This window comes from Larimichthys crocea, chromosome I, assembly GCF_000972845.2.
Source record: "Larimichthys crocea isolate SSNF chromosome I, L_crocea_2.0, whole genome shotgun sequence".
NCBI lineage: Eukaryota > Metazoa > Chordata > Actinopteri > Sciaenidae > Larimichthys > Larimichthys crocea.
Genome location: NC_040011.1, coordinates 30,192,395 through 30,209,264, shown reverse-complemented (window position 1 = coordinate 30,209,264; position 16,870 = coordinate 30,192,395). Strand labels below are relative to the sequence as shown.

The window sequence follows — 16,870 nt, the reverse complement described above, 5'->3', positions numbered from 1 at the left end:
TTATTACTGTTAGAATGCTACATTACATACATTTGTTTGTATTATTTCACCTGTGCTGTACTGGTGATCGAGTTCTCTTTCTTTGCTGGACCAACAGGTGATGGCGCTGTTTGGACACTGACATGCTCTTGCACTGGTGAAGCTGGCACAGGTGAGTTGGCATTTTTCTTTAGCGTTCCTGTTGGTGCAGGTGTGAGTTCACTGCTGCGGGTTTGACGATTTGACGTGGATTCAGCGGTGACTAAAGAAGTCTGTTTTTCAGTTTTTAGTTTCACTCCAGATTCAGGTGTGAATCTATTTTGGTTAACAAGTCCAGGTATAGTGGAGCAGGTCTGATCAGGTGTGAGTCCATTGGTGTAATCTTGAAATTTTGAAATGAATCCTGGTGTAAACCCCGTACTGTAATCCCGGGTCTTTATGTTGCTCCCTGGTGTGAATGCTGCAGTGTAGTCCTGAAGAGCAGCATCACTGAGAAGCTGCTCAACCTGCTGTCTGAGTGTGGAGTCCACGCAGCCTTGTCTATGCATGGCCTTCATCATCTGAACCAACAAGCTGTTCCTTTCCTGACACTTCACCACCAGGCAAGACAGCTTGGCCTGTTATTGGATAAAACACCTGTCGATCAAACTCAATCGCTATTGACAGATAACAAGATATCTGACAGTCATACAGAGCAAACTTAAAAGCAGTACTATAAAATATCACACTGTGCAGCATACAACAAAATGAAGAGCTGCAAGTTTCTTTTCCTCACCTTTAATGGAGCTGTATCCAAATCCGTCTGGCCCCTCTTTTTCAGCAGCGCATCATACTACAGTACAGACAAAATACAATAAAACACATGAAAGCTTATGAGCGCATCAAATCTTCAAAGCCAGAGCTGACTTGTTACCCACCTTAGCTCTGATGTCGTTGTATCGTGTCCTGAGTGAGATGAGAACAGTGCTCAGATCATCCTTGCTGCCCTGCCCTCGTTTTAGAGCAATATACTCTGAGTTTAGCTCCTCTAGAGCCACCGTCTGAGAGGTTACACACACACATACATACACAAATCTATGATGCCTCATGATTTTGCTGCTTCACATTTATTTTGAACATATTTGTATTAATCTGTTACTACTCAATTTTAATTAGTCAAAACGTCATTAAAAGTCAAATAACTGAAGAGCAGTGGCTTGCTTAAGTCGACTGGACTTGACTGATTCATTTTCAAATCAAGGCTCGGTAGATTATGAGAATTAACTGGTCATGTTTTTGTACCACACAGATGTTTTCCATAGTCTTTTAACAGAGCCATATACAGGATATATTTATGGTACATAAGTAATTAAATATCATTAATATTCTGCCATTCTTACCTTAGCTTTGAGCTGAGCTGTAAGGATGTTGTATTGCTCCTCTATTTGTGCCTTCAGTGACAGAGCAAAAGTCTTCTCCCTGGCCAGGCCTGTCAGTTTGCTCTGCAGCTCCTTCACCTGCAGCAGACACAAACAGTCATACAGATAAATAAGAGATTAGCAGGGCTAATAATGGCAGCCATTGTATGTTGAGTTTTTTTTTTCTAATATGTATATGTAGGTAATAAAAAGACAGAAGGGCAATAGTGGAGGACAAGATTATGGCACACTGTTTGTGTGATGTACTGCATATCTAGTTAAATACCTGGTTTATGAGGCCGTCATTTTCCTTTGTGGTTTCCTCCATGTGATTGGCTATTTCTGTTAGCCTCACCAACTTGTCGGCTGCTTGTGCTGCCTTTCTCTCTGCCTCCTCTCTCCCAGCTTCTGATTGACACAATTCACTGTGCAGCCTTTCGGTCTGAGCATATGACAAACGCATACAACCAAACACATAAAACACATAAAGTTAGTGAAATGTCCAATAATGGAGGTCCAAAAATGTACAGTAACAAACTACATGCAGTAAAAAATCATAAAAGAAAACACATTATTGTATTGACATCGCTCAAAGCTATGTGGACCTTGAGTTGGGATTATTATTTCGTTTATGTTCATCTTCTATCACAACCAATGTCCACAAATGTTAACAAAGAAAGACGAAGATGTGTAAACTCACATCTACGTGGCTCTGGTCCAGTTCGTCTCGTGACCTCTTTAGTTCTGCTCCCAAGGCTTCAATCTCCCTCATCAGATCACTTTGCTCCAGCTTTTAATTAAAAACCATGTTGCATAAGTACACAATAATCTAACATTATAATAGACAATGTGCTATAATGTTTAAAGGATATTTATCTCTTAGTACCTGTACAACGTTTCCTCTGTGGTCTTTAGTCTGACATCTTTGTGTAGCATTTTCTGTCCCAGTCTTCTCTGTTGTAACAGCACTGTTTGGATTCAGTAGATGCTGTTTCTGATTCCTCTCTTCTGCTTGTGCAGCTTCATGGCTGTTTCTTTCCTCTCTTAAGCCATGGAGTAGTAGCTTTATCTGTCCTTCTTCCTTTTTCAAACAACTGATTGAAAGTTCAATTCCTTCTTTTTCTTCTCTCAGACTCCTAACTGATTTTATCAACCCGTTGTGATCTTCTTGTAAAGTGTAAGACGACTGTTCCTTTTCTCTCTGTTCCTTCAGACCCTTGAGGGAATCGGATAGTTCGTCTCTCTCCTGTTTCAAACAGAGCACTGTCTTGCTTAACCTGTCGCTCTCTGTCTGTAAACTTTCTAGTGACCGCATAATTTGATCTCTCTCTTCCTTTCCACTTGAGAGAGATTCTAACAGTTTCTCTTTTTCTCCTTTGAGACCAGATATAGATTTACTCAGCTGCTCTTTCTCCTCTTTGGGGCCGCTCATAGACCTTGTAAACTGGTCCCTTTCATCTCTCAGCCCGCAGACTGTCCTGGTAAGCTGCTCTCTCTCTTGTTTGAGAAGAGCCAGAGATTTAGAGATGCTGTCTTTCTCCTCCTTCAGGCCCCAAACTGTCCGAGTTAACTGCTGTTTTACTTCTGTCTGTGTTTGAACTGACTGAGTTACTTCTTTCTGCTGCTCTCTAAGAGAATTTATGCAAGCCAACAGTTCCTCTTGCTCCGTTTTGAGGCTCTGGACTGACTTGGTCAGCTGGCCCACTTGTTCAGTCAGTGAACTAACATGCAGACTGCTTTGTAGGCCGTTCTGCAACTGATTATCGTGATTATCATGTTGAGAACCAGGTGCAGAAGCTGTAGTCGAATCCCCTGGTTGTTGACGGGACATCAGCTGTGGTTCTTCTCCTTTCAGCACACTTTCCACCACACTGTCCACACACTCTTCGAGGTTGTTCTGTTGAAAACATCCTGATATTGCAGCTGTATATTCATTTTGCAGCTGAGATCCACACAGTTTCTCATCAACCTGTGATTCCTCCTTATGCTGTTCACTCTCCGCTAACTTTTGCTGTAGCTCCATGATGGTATTGAGATCATCCTCGGTCTTCTTGGTGAGTTCTATAATCAAACACCCTTGTTCCTGGTTCTCCTGCTCTAACCTGACTCCATCCACCTCTAACTTGGAGATATGCTCCCTCAACTGTGTTTCTTCCCTCTTGATCTCCTCTTCTCTGAGCTCAATGTGAGCCAGGAGGTCTTGGATCCGATCCGCCAGGGCCCGATTCTCCTGATTCAGGGCTTGGACAAGATCATCCTGGGCAAGGGTGAGAATGTTGTTATCTTCAGCTCCGTTGCTGATGGGTAATGCGCTAATCTGAGTATACAGAAGTATAATTTGATCAGTGACATACTGGATAAATTGTAATTGGTTATAATTTCAGCAGTATAAACTGTATATACGGTACCTTTTCTCTTGAAGGCCCCTGCTCAGCTGTCTCTTTACTAAATTGTAATTTCAGTCGAGTATTCTCTTGAGCCATCATCTGCAGCTGCTCCCGCGTTTGCTGAAGGGCAACCTCCAGGCGGTCACGTTGTTCTCGAAGTGCTTCAAGATCCTCCCCCAACCCCAAGCTCCTGTAGGCTTCCCTTAGGGCATCCGACTCCTCACTGGGGCTTTCCTCCAGGTTTAGGATCCCTCTTGAGCACCAGGTCCCCAGTGTAAACTCATCTAATGTCTCTGTAGTCAAGGAAAGTGACTTGAGGCTGGGGTTGATTTGGGTACCACGGTGGTGAAAGAGGTTCAGAGGGCCGTTTTTGGGTGGAGTTTCTGATTTGGCAGATGAGGAGTGATCCTCCTTTTTGTTCTGAGCACTCTCTGATGTAGCCTGGTGGTGAACAGGTAAAACTGTAGATGACTGAGGTTGGCTTGTTCCCTCATAGGAGGTTAGATGGACCTACATACAGATCATAGTTGTGGAACGAGCAGTGAATCATTTATATAAACATGAAAAATAATAACACAATAACACAACATAATCCAAAATTAATTTCTTTGTTTAAATTTACACTTGTATAAGCTTTTAAAATAAGGGGAAGTGGATATGTAACATAGAACTGAAGCTGCCATCACATCACTTCTCCCATTTGAAACCAGATCAGATCTCAGGACTGGCTCTTGATACCTTGATAGTGATTAGCAAGAGTGACTTTCAGTACGTTGCATTATATAAAATAAACTAGCTACAAAAGACAATGAAACTGGAAAGTCTCATCACAATGGGCAAATTTCAACTTTCTATTCTGGATCTTTTTGTTTGTGTTTGCAAGTGTTGTCTGTATGTGCGACTGGCTGTATTTTGTTCTTCCATCTTATCTCTACCTGCTTAAATAAAAGGTTAGAATAACAACAATCATGTTTTACACACCTCTCCAGAGCTCCCCACTGAGGTGGCAGTATACGAGAGAGTGTTGGAAGACACAGGACTGCAGTCAGGCAAGCTGGTTCCTGGATCCGGGCATGTGGACCCAGGGACTGTGGAAGACTGACTGGGTGTTTGGTTAGCTGTGTCCCCAAGGACCTCCTTGAGTCTGTGGTTCTCCTCTCTCAGCTCTTCAACTTCCTCCATCAAGAAGCTTTCAGACAACTTCAACTGGTGCGCCTCTGCCTTCATCTCCTCCACCTTGCAGCCCAGAAAGTGGCTGTTTTCCTGGGCCTCCTGGAGCTGCTCCACCAGTCCCCTCCGTTCTGTCATGCCATTCTCCTCTCTTTCCAGCAGCACCTTGAGATCCTCCTGCAGGCTCAGGATGAAGCCATGCAGTCTGGCTTCTTTTGCACTCTGTTTTGCGTCTTTGACCGGTCTCTCCTGGCTTCTCTCCTCTTCTCCTTCACCCTCTCCTCTCATGAAAGGTAGCCTTACTTGCTCTTCCCAGTGTGTTACAGTCCCGGCAGTAATTCTGACCGCACTAATCGTTCCCATACCAGTGGCGGCACTCACAGTCATGTCTAATAGCTGCTTTTCTAAAGTGTAGATTCGATTCTGTAGGCTCTGCTCTCTGTCCCGGGCTAGGCTGAGCTTCTGTTGAAGTTGGGTTTTAAAGTTTTCAAAGTACTGGGACTGGCGACTCATCTCATCCTCTTTGGCCTTCAGCTGCCTCTGACATCGCTGCAGTCGATCCCTCCAAACCCGCTCCCCTTGCTCCTTCTCCTTGGTCTGGCCAGGAGGGAGAAAAAAAAGAGAGAGGCAGAGAAAGACGGAGAGAAAATATTAAAGAGGAATATATCACAGCTTCTTTCAGTCATGGCACCCTTTGAAAAGTCACCCCTGTCTAAAATGTATTAAAAAAAATAAACATTCTACTTTACAATTGCTTTGCATGCTGGCAATCTGATCACTTTTAGTCTCTGCTAATATCTTGGTCACAAGGTATCTCTCTTAGGGTATGTATTAGTTTGTGTCTTAGTATTATATTAGTAGTATTTACTGTACATGTTACCTGATGTGACCTGTTTCTAACTTGTGTCTCTTTTGTTTTTTCCCCGCTGAGAGTTAATCTTTCTGTCAAACCACTACAATGTGCTTAAAACAGATACACATTGGAAAGGTCTCCCAAAAATAATCATCAGTCAGCATTCTTAGGAAAATAATTTACATCATTTTTGGAAAATTTGAAGACACATTTTATGTCTAGGCAAGATGAAATAGACAAAATACTTTACAAACAGCAAGATAAGTAACAAGCAAACATTCCTACAGTTGTGGATCATATTAAGTTGCATGCAAGCAAATTCTTTTCAGGATTATTTATCTTACATAAGAAATATTTTTGAATACTGATGCACGGACTGATGGCCGGTGGCTTCTTTGGAGTGCTGCTAAATGTCACATATTCTTTTAAACATGCATATCAATGTGCTGATTAATCAATTTTAATATAACCTGATCTTGAGAGTTTTGTTTGTCATTTTAATTAAGTTATTCATAGTTAAGGTCTTTATGCTTTATTACGTCTATCCTTGTACATAGAACTGGTATTTTAGTCCACACCGATGAAGTAAAGTGAAGTAAAATCTGTGTTACTTAAACCTGCAAAACTCACACATCCATTACAGTCGTAGTGTTTTTACAGCTTGTACATCCAAGTCTATTGATGCATTCAAATATTCCGAGCACTCACCATTGTCCTGACCTCCTCCCTGAGCATGTAGAGTCTCTGGTCCAGCCTCTGGGAGTGTTGCATGCTGGGGAAGTGGGAGGTAGAGGCTAGCTGATAGAGCTGTAGCAGCAGTCTCCTCTCTGAACCTCTCTTACTCTCTGATCCTAACACCACAACACAACGCAGACAAGCTCACATTACAAAATATCACATGAATTTGTAATATAAAAAAAAAAACGTGATGCAGAAAGGTTTGACGAACTCCTCTGATAATATGATCTAAAAGCCAACAAAACATCCGATTCAGTTTTGACCTCCAAATGTGAGAAAAGATAAAAACAGGCAAGTAATTCCAGGGGAGATGTTAGCAGCAGCGTGCTCACATCCAAGTGTGCAGTGCAATCAGCTGCATGTGATATGTGATATCACCTTGGCCAAAAGTGAGTATATAGTAGCAGGTGTGTGTGTGTGTGTGTGTGTGTGTGTGTGTCACTGGATCCCCTCTCCCCCAGTCTCTCACCTGTTCCTCAGGTAGCTGTCAGTCTGGAGGGCTGAAACTTCATTCTGCTCCAGGACCTTCACTCTGTCACACAGAGCACACAGGTCCAACTCTAGATCCGGATCAGTTCCTGCTGAGTCGGTTACCATGGTAAACGAGCTGCTTCCGGTACCCGTCGTGTCTGATGAGGTCATGTGATCCTCCATTGGACTGCCTGTGCCCACTAGGAGAGTTTTACCTATGACACAGGAACTGATGGTATCAGACTTACTCAGTTTTAGGAAAAACGGTTACACATCTTCTCTGCACTTCTCTTTTTCTCATCTTATCCGTCCATCATAAACACACAGACAAGAAAAGATAAACACAGACATATAAAATAATATACAAGCACAAAACACACTCATCTATTATTCACCATGTCAACAGCTTGATAGCAAGTTGTCGGGGACATGGCTCTCTCAGGTTACCCTGCCTCCTAATCATCCTGTCCCCTCCTGCACGTCCTACCACATTTCACAAATCATTCAATCCCCAAAATTTAACAGGAGAGGTTCACATTTTTCAGCTCTGTCTTAAAACAATACTCACATGTCCTTATGTTCAATAAAACAGCTTTTGGTCCCTGTAATCATCCCCCCCGTTGCTCAAACTGGCTGTTTTAAGAAAGACACAAAAAATGTGAACCTGTCCAAGGTACGCAGGTTTTTGCTAATGCTTAACTAAATACAGGCAAGACTGCATGAGTCAGTTTATAACCAGTTCACATGTAAGAAAATCATTCATTTGCAGAGAAGTATTCTGAAAACAACAGAACACTTTACTGTTGTAATAATAAACGTACAAAGGAGCAAATTCTTAATTTAAACTTGAATAATAACCTGATCTTTTCGCTCCACTGATTGTAGGTTCATCTTCTCAGTACATGGAGAAGCTTCCAGTAAGTTCAGCTTCTCAGCTTGTGAACTCGGTTGCCCTGCTGTTTCCTTGGAAATGCCACAGACGCTGGGCTTTGCCAGAATCCTCCATATCCAGTTGGCGCTCAGCTTGTTCACCCCCTCACTCAGCCCTGCACTTTCACTCCTCTTCTCCTCCCTCCTTTTTCTTTTTTCTTTTCCATTGTTCCGTTGTCAGCCGAGGCTCTCCTCCCTTTAATAAATCCTCTGATTCAGAGTTTTCTCTCAGTAAATCCAAGTGTTTGCTTCTCACAGAGGAGTTAAAGTTTTATGTTCCAGGTCCAAGAACCACTATAGTAAATGTCATTTATAAATAAATCTCACTTTAATCTCATGTATATCTGCTTATTTAGTACATTTTCAAATATGTTTGCATTCCAGGTAAGGGTCTTCTGCAAAAGTGCACATTTATCAAAAAGGCCATAGGGTTTTCATGAGCTGTCTACAAATGCATAAAAAACAATTAGGTTTTGTTTTGTCCTCGCTTGCCTCCACAGCACCTTAACACCTAAGGAAGAGGAAACATTTTAAATTTTATTTCTCATCAGCATTGTTCTTACAATAACTTTTGAAACTATAACATAATATGACACAGTGAATAAAGGTGCTACCTGATGTGGGTCCACGGTCACTTTCATTAAGGCCAAAGAATAAATGCTAAAGAGAAAAACAAAAAGAGGAACAAAAACTAAAAGAACACAAGGGGTTTAATCAACAGGTGAAAGAAGAGAGAGAAGAAAAAGAGTGTCAAGAAGTGAATAAAATAACACACAGCATCAGTACACTGTAGGCAAACTCACATTCTCTTTTGCTAATCTTTGCCTGGTCAAGTTACAGTTCACTCTTCCTCTACCAGCCGTGACTTTCTTAGAAAGAAACTAATAAAATATGAATGTGTACCTTTTCCTCTATTTCCTTTATTTGTCTCTTTTGCAAGTCAATCCTGTCCTCCAGCTCTCTAATTCTCTGCAAGGCAAAGACAGACGCGGTTAGGTGGTCACAATGTGTTAAGATATAAAACTAAGACCATTGTTGAACAGTTCATAAGACAGTGATCCAACTATTGCTGTGTATACCCCAAATACTCTGCCTACTTCCCATCATGCTCTCTGTCTCCATGGTAGCTGTGTTGGTTAAGAATGAGAAGCCATGGCAACCAAAGAGCAGATTTAACAGTGAACAGTGGAAATTACTCCATCTTTAAGACTTGAGCAGCTTATTCACTGGCTGTGAAATTCTATATAAATGTTTTTGACTGCAAATAAAAATCTTTTATCTAGCTCCAGTATTTTTTTTTCTTTTCTACCATGTTTGTTGCATATACAAGCAAAACAAAAAAGAATAACAACATAACTTACAACTGCACAGATGGGATTACAAACCTACATCCAGTATTACATTTAACTGTGCCGTTTGTAAAACATGAGGATACTAATTTATTGGCAAATACACTTTTAGACATGTAAATCTATTGTTTCTGTTTTTATGGAGGGGGGGCTTTTTTTGATAGGAGCAGCTGAAGAGTAACAGGAAAGTGGGGTGAAGGAGAGAAGGGATGACATGCAGGGTCATTGAACTAAAGCACAAGCTTTTTATTTCATACCATCTGTTTCAAATGAATCCTTGGTGGAGCTGATGCTGAATGCTTCAGTTCATCGTTAATCAAGGTAATAAAAAACAAGCTATTTCGGTCTTGACTACTAGACCACTGAGTCAGCCAGGGGAAAGAAAGTGAATTAACTAAACACCAACTGTGGGGAAGTGGAAACAATTTTACTGCACAAGGGAGAAGACTTCCTAGATTTTTATTTGGACGAGGCAGATATATAGTTTGTGATCTTCTAAATACAGTATAAATACACTTAATTAGTATATTTCATGAGTAGTTGATTAGAAATGTTAGAGCCATGTTAGTAAGTTACTGTACAAAGTAGAAGGTGCCGTGGTTGTTGATGTACTCAATGAATAACAAATACCGTATGAGCCATGGGTGTAAAACTACTGTGAGGGCTGCGGAGTGGAGGGATACTGAAGGAGTGGGGGGGTATTCAGATCACAATGATATACACACACTCGCACACATACACAGTCATTCTGTCTCATCTTTTCACTCTTTTACCTCTATGCAACTAGAGATAGACTTACAGGTTGCACACACAGGGATACTGCATCTTTTTCATAGTACCAGAGGTCTGATGGGGTCAGACGTTTCAGACAGGGACCAGGGGTCAGATTGAGGGAGGGCAGGACTCAGTAACCTGACTCAATTTGTTTTAAGCCTTACCTGCTGGGCCTGCTGTAGGAGCTCCATGCGCTCCTGTAAGATCTGACTGTCAAACTGCCGGCTCTGCCGGAGAATCTGACGCCGCAGCTTGTCCACGGCTAGCCTCAGCTCCTCCCTCTGCCTGTCTGTCAGCGACTCGGCCACCGCCCGGCATGCTGGCTGCTCCTGCTGCAGAGCGCTATACAGCGTGGCCTCCAGCTCCTCGATCCTCTGCACAACCAGCCACATACACAAACACACATACACACACACACAGACACGGATGTGCACATGCACATGCAGAAACACACCGGCATGCACAAGCACACACATGGAGGCACGCACACAAACGGATACACATATGCACACAAACACACACACATACACACTACTGTGACCATGGCAGATATGGGGAACACTGTTCCACTTTATATTGGGGAGAGGTTTAAGTTTGACCTTCACACAGTAACTTCATCATATAAACAGCACAAACTGTGTTTTTATTCTCAGATGAAGTCCACAGTTGCTTGACTTTTACAGCAAAGTTACCATGTAAAAATCAAGCTTTTACCAACACAATATAAAGTGGGACCATCAACACAAACTGACCAAATAAAATGATTTATATGGCGACTGCACTAAGTGTTAGATTCTGTTGTCTGGTTACTGCCCATTTAAGGCAGTGGAAGGGAACAACGTTTTATGATTATTATTTAACAAAATCTAACATTAAAATCCTATTAAACCCATTCTGTCAAGAATTATTCCTCAACTTCACTATTTGTGCACTTCAACCAAGTAACAGGATATTCATAAAGGCATTATATCTTCATATTATCTCCAGTTTAAGAGAGTAATTGTGATTGGCTTTCTCAGGGCCAATGAACAGGAAGTCATATACCCCAGCCAAATGAGTGGCTAATACAGAATTTAGACTAGTGGTAAAAGATGCAGTATCCCAACACAATGTGACGTTTTTTACCTTCATGGAGCATGTCGCATTCATGATGTTTAATGAGTTTCCAAATGTTTATGCATCATGCTGGAATGACAATGTTGTGCCGCTGCATTCCTGAATCATTTTATCATGAACCCTTATGCCTTGTACACAACCTTGGTTAATGTTGTAATTAATACAAATTAGCACATTCTGTCTTTTGTATAAAGGGACAGGTCATACTGCTCCAGGCTCCATACCATATAGGCCTGGTCCAAGGCCTGTTTCCTGTAGTCCAGCTCCTCCTCAAGGAATCCCTTCTGCTTACTGAACAGCTCCTGCAACAAAATATGATCATGTATAGAATATGGAGAATACTATCACACCTGAACGGTAGAGTACAGTACATTGTGCAGAATCAGGTAAATCACGAGTGCTACAGTTCGCCTCTTTTTGACATTAAACATTAGACAGATTACAATTTGTGTTTACAACAGTTAAAATTAGTAGTTTTTCTTCACCTTGTCATTTTCCAGGTCAATCATCTTCTGTGTGAGGGCGGCCTCTGTGTTATCTATCTGCTTCAACCACTGTAGGGCGGGGAGGATTGGGATGAAAGAAGAAAGGTGGAGGATTCAGAAGATTTTAAAAAATTGATTATTTCCTTAAAGGATTACTTAAAGGATTTAGAAGCATCTAGCGGTGTGTCTGTGCATGATAGGAACATAATGATTCATTGATTCAGGTGAATGGAAACATGGTTATGCATATTATATTCCATTTCTGTTATATTCTGTAAATAAAGCACCCTAAAATATTACACATTGGACCTTAAAATAACATAGTGGCTGCATTGGGAATAAATAAAATGTTATGGCAATAAGTGTCCACTGTGTGTCAGTAAAAACACAACATCTGAGAGGCTTCTCGTTCACCTTTTCACACAGTGAGATCACTGTCCTTGCCTGGATCACCGCGACCTGCTCCTCATTTCTAAGATTCTACAGAAAATACAAAAGAAATGAGAATTTACATAATACACTCATATGCCAGAGATTATTTTAATCCAACATCTTGTTTGAACTCACCCCATTATCCCCCAGAATATCCAGTTTCTTCATCAGCTCAGGAATGATTACATCCTGTGCAGAGGTCAAAACCTTCAGTCATCATGTAGCCTTAAAGGAAAACAGTCTGGGTTTGTGTAAGTGTGTTATCACCTTGACTTCCTCCTGATGGCAGTAGATCTGCAGGGCACTGCTACTGTTCTCAGGGAACGCAGACATGTGCAGATTAAGGGCAGGAGATCTGCGTTCCCTCTCCTACAGAAAGTACACACCATCAACATTCACTTACACACACCTAAAAATATAAAGACATCAGCCAAACTAACATTTTAACAAGTCCTACAGTCATGTAATAATTCATCAGAACAGTGGTGGTGTTGCACTTTGAGACACAAAATGCAAATGAGAGTGGAAAGGGAGTGAATGTGGGATTTACTTACATGAAACTGAAAACATGGTCAGGATCTGCCAAAATGAGGGAGGTGGAAACCCATAGAATTAAATGGGAAACTAAAATGAATCACACCAAACCCAAACCGATAAGTTTGAAAACACATGCTGCAACTTAAAAAGTAAGAATGTGATCTCAAACAGATGCTACGCCATCTGTATTCAGACACAACTGTTAATAAATATACAAAAGATGCATGATATTAGATGCAATATCAACTAATATGAGTGACAGGTAAAATAGATAAAATGAATACTGCAAACCTCTGGTTCAACTTTTAGTATATCTATATTTTTGTTGTTAATATTAAAGAAAAAGTATAAGGCAGATAAAAAATAAAAGTTCCCTAATTACCCTGAACTGTTCATTTTTTCTTAATTATCAGTGGTCATGTGTTTTTATCATGTGGAAAATGTAAACAAAACACGAGACATGCATGCACAAATGAGAGACAAAATGAAGAAAGATGGGATTGAATGGTGAACTTAAATACATTTTTATTAAATGAAAATTATATTCATCTTAACACAACATTATTTCAATAAAAAAATATTCCAGTTCAGAGGAGGGGATATGCACACAGCTGCCATGCATAACACAGATATGCATACAGAGGAAAACTCAAGTGTGTTTAAGTGAACAGTCTGTCTGTCTGTCTGTCTGTCTGGCTGTCTGTCTGTCTGTCTGTGGAGTCACTGTATGTAGGTCTTGCGTCTGGAACTGAGATTGTTGTTGTCACCTCCTGGTGACAGTTTGCCGTTGGTACAGTCTCTTACTTCCAGTTCCAGGACCCTGAATTCCAGCAGCTCGTTCTGATCTCGAGCGTCCTGAACCTCGGCCTGCAGCCGCAACTCGGCCTGCTGCAGCGCACACATCTACAGACACACATAATGATAATAATGAAAGCATTGTACTTATTACTGTAGATGTAGTTCAGATAGCTAAGAATGATTCCAAATTAACAATTTCACAATAGCATTGAAGCGCTCACTTTAATACATTATCATTCAGCAGAGATAACAAAAGGGTCGGCACTTGGGTTTCGAACCTCATCAGCTTTATTGCAGACAATTAAAATATCAAATACCAAAATATCTAATTCCACTCTCACTCTGCCCTCCAGAGATGAAACCGCAAGCCTTGTTTTTTTTTTCTAAATATACAATTATCTTAAAAGAGTCGCACTGCATCTGAATGCTGTATGCATTGAAATGCATATGATATGTGTTCGGCCTTGATTAGACAGTTTCAGATTTGAACAACAACTGTACAAGTTCTAGACTATAATTTATTGGTTCTTGACTGTCTGTTTTTTGATATTTGCCTCCTTTTGCTAAATGAGAAAAAAAAGTTTTTGCAGCAACCTCACAACTCAGCATTGATAAACTGTTGTTTGGTTTCTGCAGAGAATATACAACACTATGCTACTTTATCAGCAAAGGCATTGAGAAACAAAACCAGGTTCTTGTTAGCATTAAGTCTAACATGATTCAGTATCTTGATACAGTATCTATGTTGCCAATAAAGTGGTGCAATAAAAGTGAACAGAAGCTCATGCAATGTACCTTCTCGTGAAGTTCCTGGTTGGTCCTGAACAAGTACTGCTTCTCCTCCACCCACTTTGAATCCTGTCATAACAACCAAACACAACATGAGCAAGAAATGACAGTGCCAGGAACAGGAAAGGATCCCAGGCGACATGGTGCAACGAGCAAAGCTGTCAGAAACAATCAGCCAACTCAAAACCATCTACAGCATTTCCAAATGACACATGCAAAATACACCATAGACACAAACAGACAGGAACAGAGTGGCAGTAGTAGTTTATTGATCCAGAGAAATAAAGACCACTCCTGGGATAACAGGCAAAGGAGCTGCATTCACAATCATCACAGGAGTTCACACTAACAGGAGGAACAGAAGGAGATCGGAGGTGAATAACAGCAGAGCAGGAAATTAAAATAACAGAGCTGGATCAAGCCACAGTGGAATAGGCAATATGCAGAAAAACGTGCAGTGACAAAGGAAAAACTTCACAACAAAAGAAGAAACAAAGAGTAGTGACACAAATTCATTCAAATAACTGTTTCTTTTTAGTATAGGTAATAATTTAGGTGCTCAGTGCAGCATTTCTTTAAATGTACTTAGTTCTGACCAAACAGCAAAGGCTTTTCGACTACACGTGCATAGGTTTGGTTTAGTTCTCAGACCAAAATATTTTACAATTACTTTTCTACTTATTAAACAAACTAAAATCTATGTAAAATGTGTATTTTCATGTCCGGAAAAGGTCAGACATTACTTGATTCAGATCCTGTGTATCAATCCATTCATAGCTGCGCCTTCTCTCCAGGCTCAGCAGCACCAAGAGACCAAATAAGAAACAGAACCAACAACAGGAAGGACAGCAGGTGAGGCAGAGCATGCGTGCACAGAGCTGTGACGTCACACATGCAGGAAGTGACATCACAGGATTCTACGGCAGACCTGGTCGCCATAGCGCCAGCCTAGGAGCAGAGCGGCCAAACAGACATGCAGGAGGGCCAATGAGAGCAGGACAAGTGAGCTCCTGTCACCATCCCTCGTCTTTGTTACCTGCCCTCTCTCGGCCAAGGCCTTCTCCAGATCGACGATCTTGGCCTGGCAGCTGCTGAGCTCCGCGTGCAGCTGTTCACGTGTCTGTGGGAGGGAAGATCAACCATTAGGGACCAAGCTAAATAGACAACAATAGAACAGATTCTGAAGAGTTTGCATGGTACAATTTACTTGACTTAGAAGTTACAGAATATTCACTTGTTATGTGTATAGTCTTTTGCAAAGTTGTGAAGAACTTGAGAGCTGCTGGATGATGGGTAAAGAGGTCAAAGAGGTTAAAAATGATGGTACAAACCCTGGCCTCCCTCTCAGCATCCAGAGAGCCCCCCGTCTGCTCTTGGAGAAGAGCGTAGGCCCGCTGGAGAGCCTGGTACTCTCTGGTCAACTGACGGAAACGAAGCTCTGACTCTTCACGGGAAACACTCTTTATTTAGGGAAAATAGATATTAAAGATAATAAAGATGTATTAAAAAGAGGCAGTGTAAATCACCGTGACCATAACTTATTTGTAAGCCCACGTCTTATTTTGTCATGTTTTATCTCATAGGTTATCTCACTATTTATGAAGCTGTTACAACGATAAAATATTTTTTTACTTATTTCTTTTAGTATAGAAAAAGGACTTTCTTACTTCTTCCAAATCTTCCTCTGGGGTTGCAGGCGTGCGGTCAGTGAGGTCAGTGTTATAGGAGGTCAGAGAGGAGGTCTCAGAGTCTATTGACTCCTCATCAAATCCAAAATACGTCTCCACAACATGCCTCTGCAGACAGGAAGAAAATAGGATATGCACATTGTTAAATAAAACCTAAACCGTAACATATCATTTGTTGACCAATCTATGGAAAGCAACAAAATCCAACATCCAGATTATAATACACTTGATATCAGAATTTCAATTTAATAAAGCTCCTAAATCCACCACGTCTTCTTATGTATACTAAATGACATCATTTTGTAACAGTAATTCATCTAGATTTTGTCTAAAGCTTGTCCAAGACAGGAACTATCACTCTGTCTTAGGTAAAGTAAATCAGATCAGATCAGATCAGATCAAGTCTCTGTATGTTTGTTTATTTCTTTCTAGCTATTAACTTTTCCAGACCCCACAGAGTACCTTACCATCATGTTTATAAGTCATCTCCTGGCAACCAGAGAAGTAGAGACAGACTAGGGCACAGAGGCAAATGAAGGCAGAGAAGTAGAGTATAAGGAGAAGGTATTCTGTCATGTTGCTACTCGAATAAAAACACCAACTCCAAACTTTGCTTTTCGTTGCACTCCCACGCAAAATGAAAAAGCAGACAACAAAGTTTCTGCTTACAATCAAACTACTCCTAGAGAAAAAAAACAAAAGGCTGGCTCCTGTTTCTTTGTCTCCAAGCTTCTGCTTTAAATTCCCAAAAAGAGAGAGAGACAAAGTTCCAGGTGAAAGTCCAAGAGCCAAGACGCTGTGCCAAACCCTGTATGCACCTTGCCAAGGTGACAAACTGGTTCCTGCAGGAAACGATGGGAGAAAATATCTGACACCCATCTACAAAAACTCCTCCTCCTAGCAACATCATAGACGTCCCCTGATGAATTAGCCCAAACACACACTTAAACACACACGTATCACAGGAATTAATCCCT

General features: G+C 41.1%; 1 protein-coding gene across 5 annotated transcripts in view; it reads right to left on the bottom strand.

Moving 5' to 3' along the window:
* jakmip1 (janus kinase and microtubule interacting protein 1) overlaps nucleotides 1-16,870 on the bottom strand; it is a 33,380-nt gene that overhangs the window by 3,895 nt on the left and 12,615 nt on the right. For 2 of the 5 annotated variants that reach the window (XM_019276034.2, XM_019276033.2), the window contains exons 1-12: nucleotides 7,854-8,338; nucleotides 6,994-7,210; nucleotides 6,495-6,637; nucleotides 4,745-5,530; nucleotides 3,785-4,273; nucleotides 2,263-3,693; nucleotides 2,077-2,166; nucleotides 1,663-1,818; nucleotides 1,359-1,475; nucleotides 897-1,019; nucleotides 755-811; nucleotides 51-596 (exon numbers count right to left, since the gene is read on the bottom strand). In XM_019276034.2, the coding sequence (XP_019131579.2) occupies nucleotides 51-596; nucleotides 755-811; nucleotides 897-1,019; nucleotides 1,359-1,475; nucleotides 1,663-1,818; nucleotides 2,077-2,166; nucleotides 2,263-3,693; nucleotides 3,785-4,273; nucleotides 4,745-5,530; nucleotides 6,495-6,557 (3,858 nt within the window). In that variant the 5' untranslated portion in view covers nucleotides 6,558-6,637; nucleotides 6,994-7,210; nucleotides 7,854-8,338. Of the gene's footprint in view, nucleotides 1-50; nucleotides 597-754; nucleotides 812-896; nucleotides 1,020-1,358; nucleotides 1,476-1,662; nucleotides 1,819-2,076; nucleotides 2,167-2,262; nucleotides 3,694-3,784; nucleotides 4,274-4,744; nucleotides 5,531-6,494; nucleotides 6,638-6,993; nucleotides 7,211-7,853; nucleotides 8,437-8,539; nucleotides 8,617-8,828; nucleotides 8,895-10,212; nucleotides 10,423-11,388; nucleotides 11,467-11,649; nucleotides 11,719-12,063; nucleotides 12,130-12,216; nucleotides 12,271-12,348; nucleotides 12,451-13,422; nucleotides 13,522-14,211; nucleotides 14,275-15,241; nucleotides 15,326-15,536; nucleotides 15,666-15,872; nucleotides 16,002-16,870 lie in introns of those variants that run through there. The other 3 variants (XM_010735492.3, XM_019276035.2, XM_027281617.1) reach the window with 3 other exon arrangements.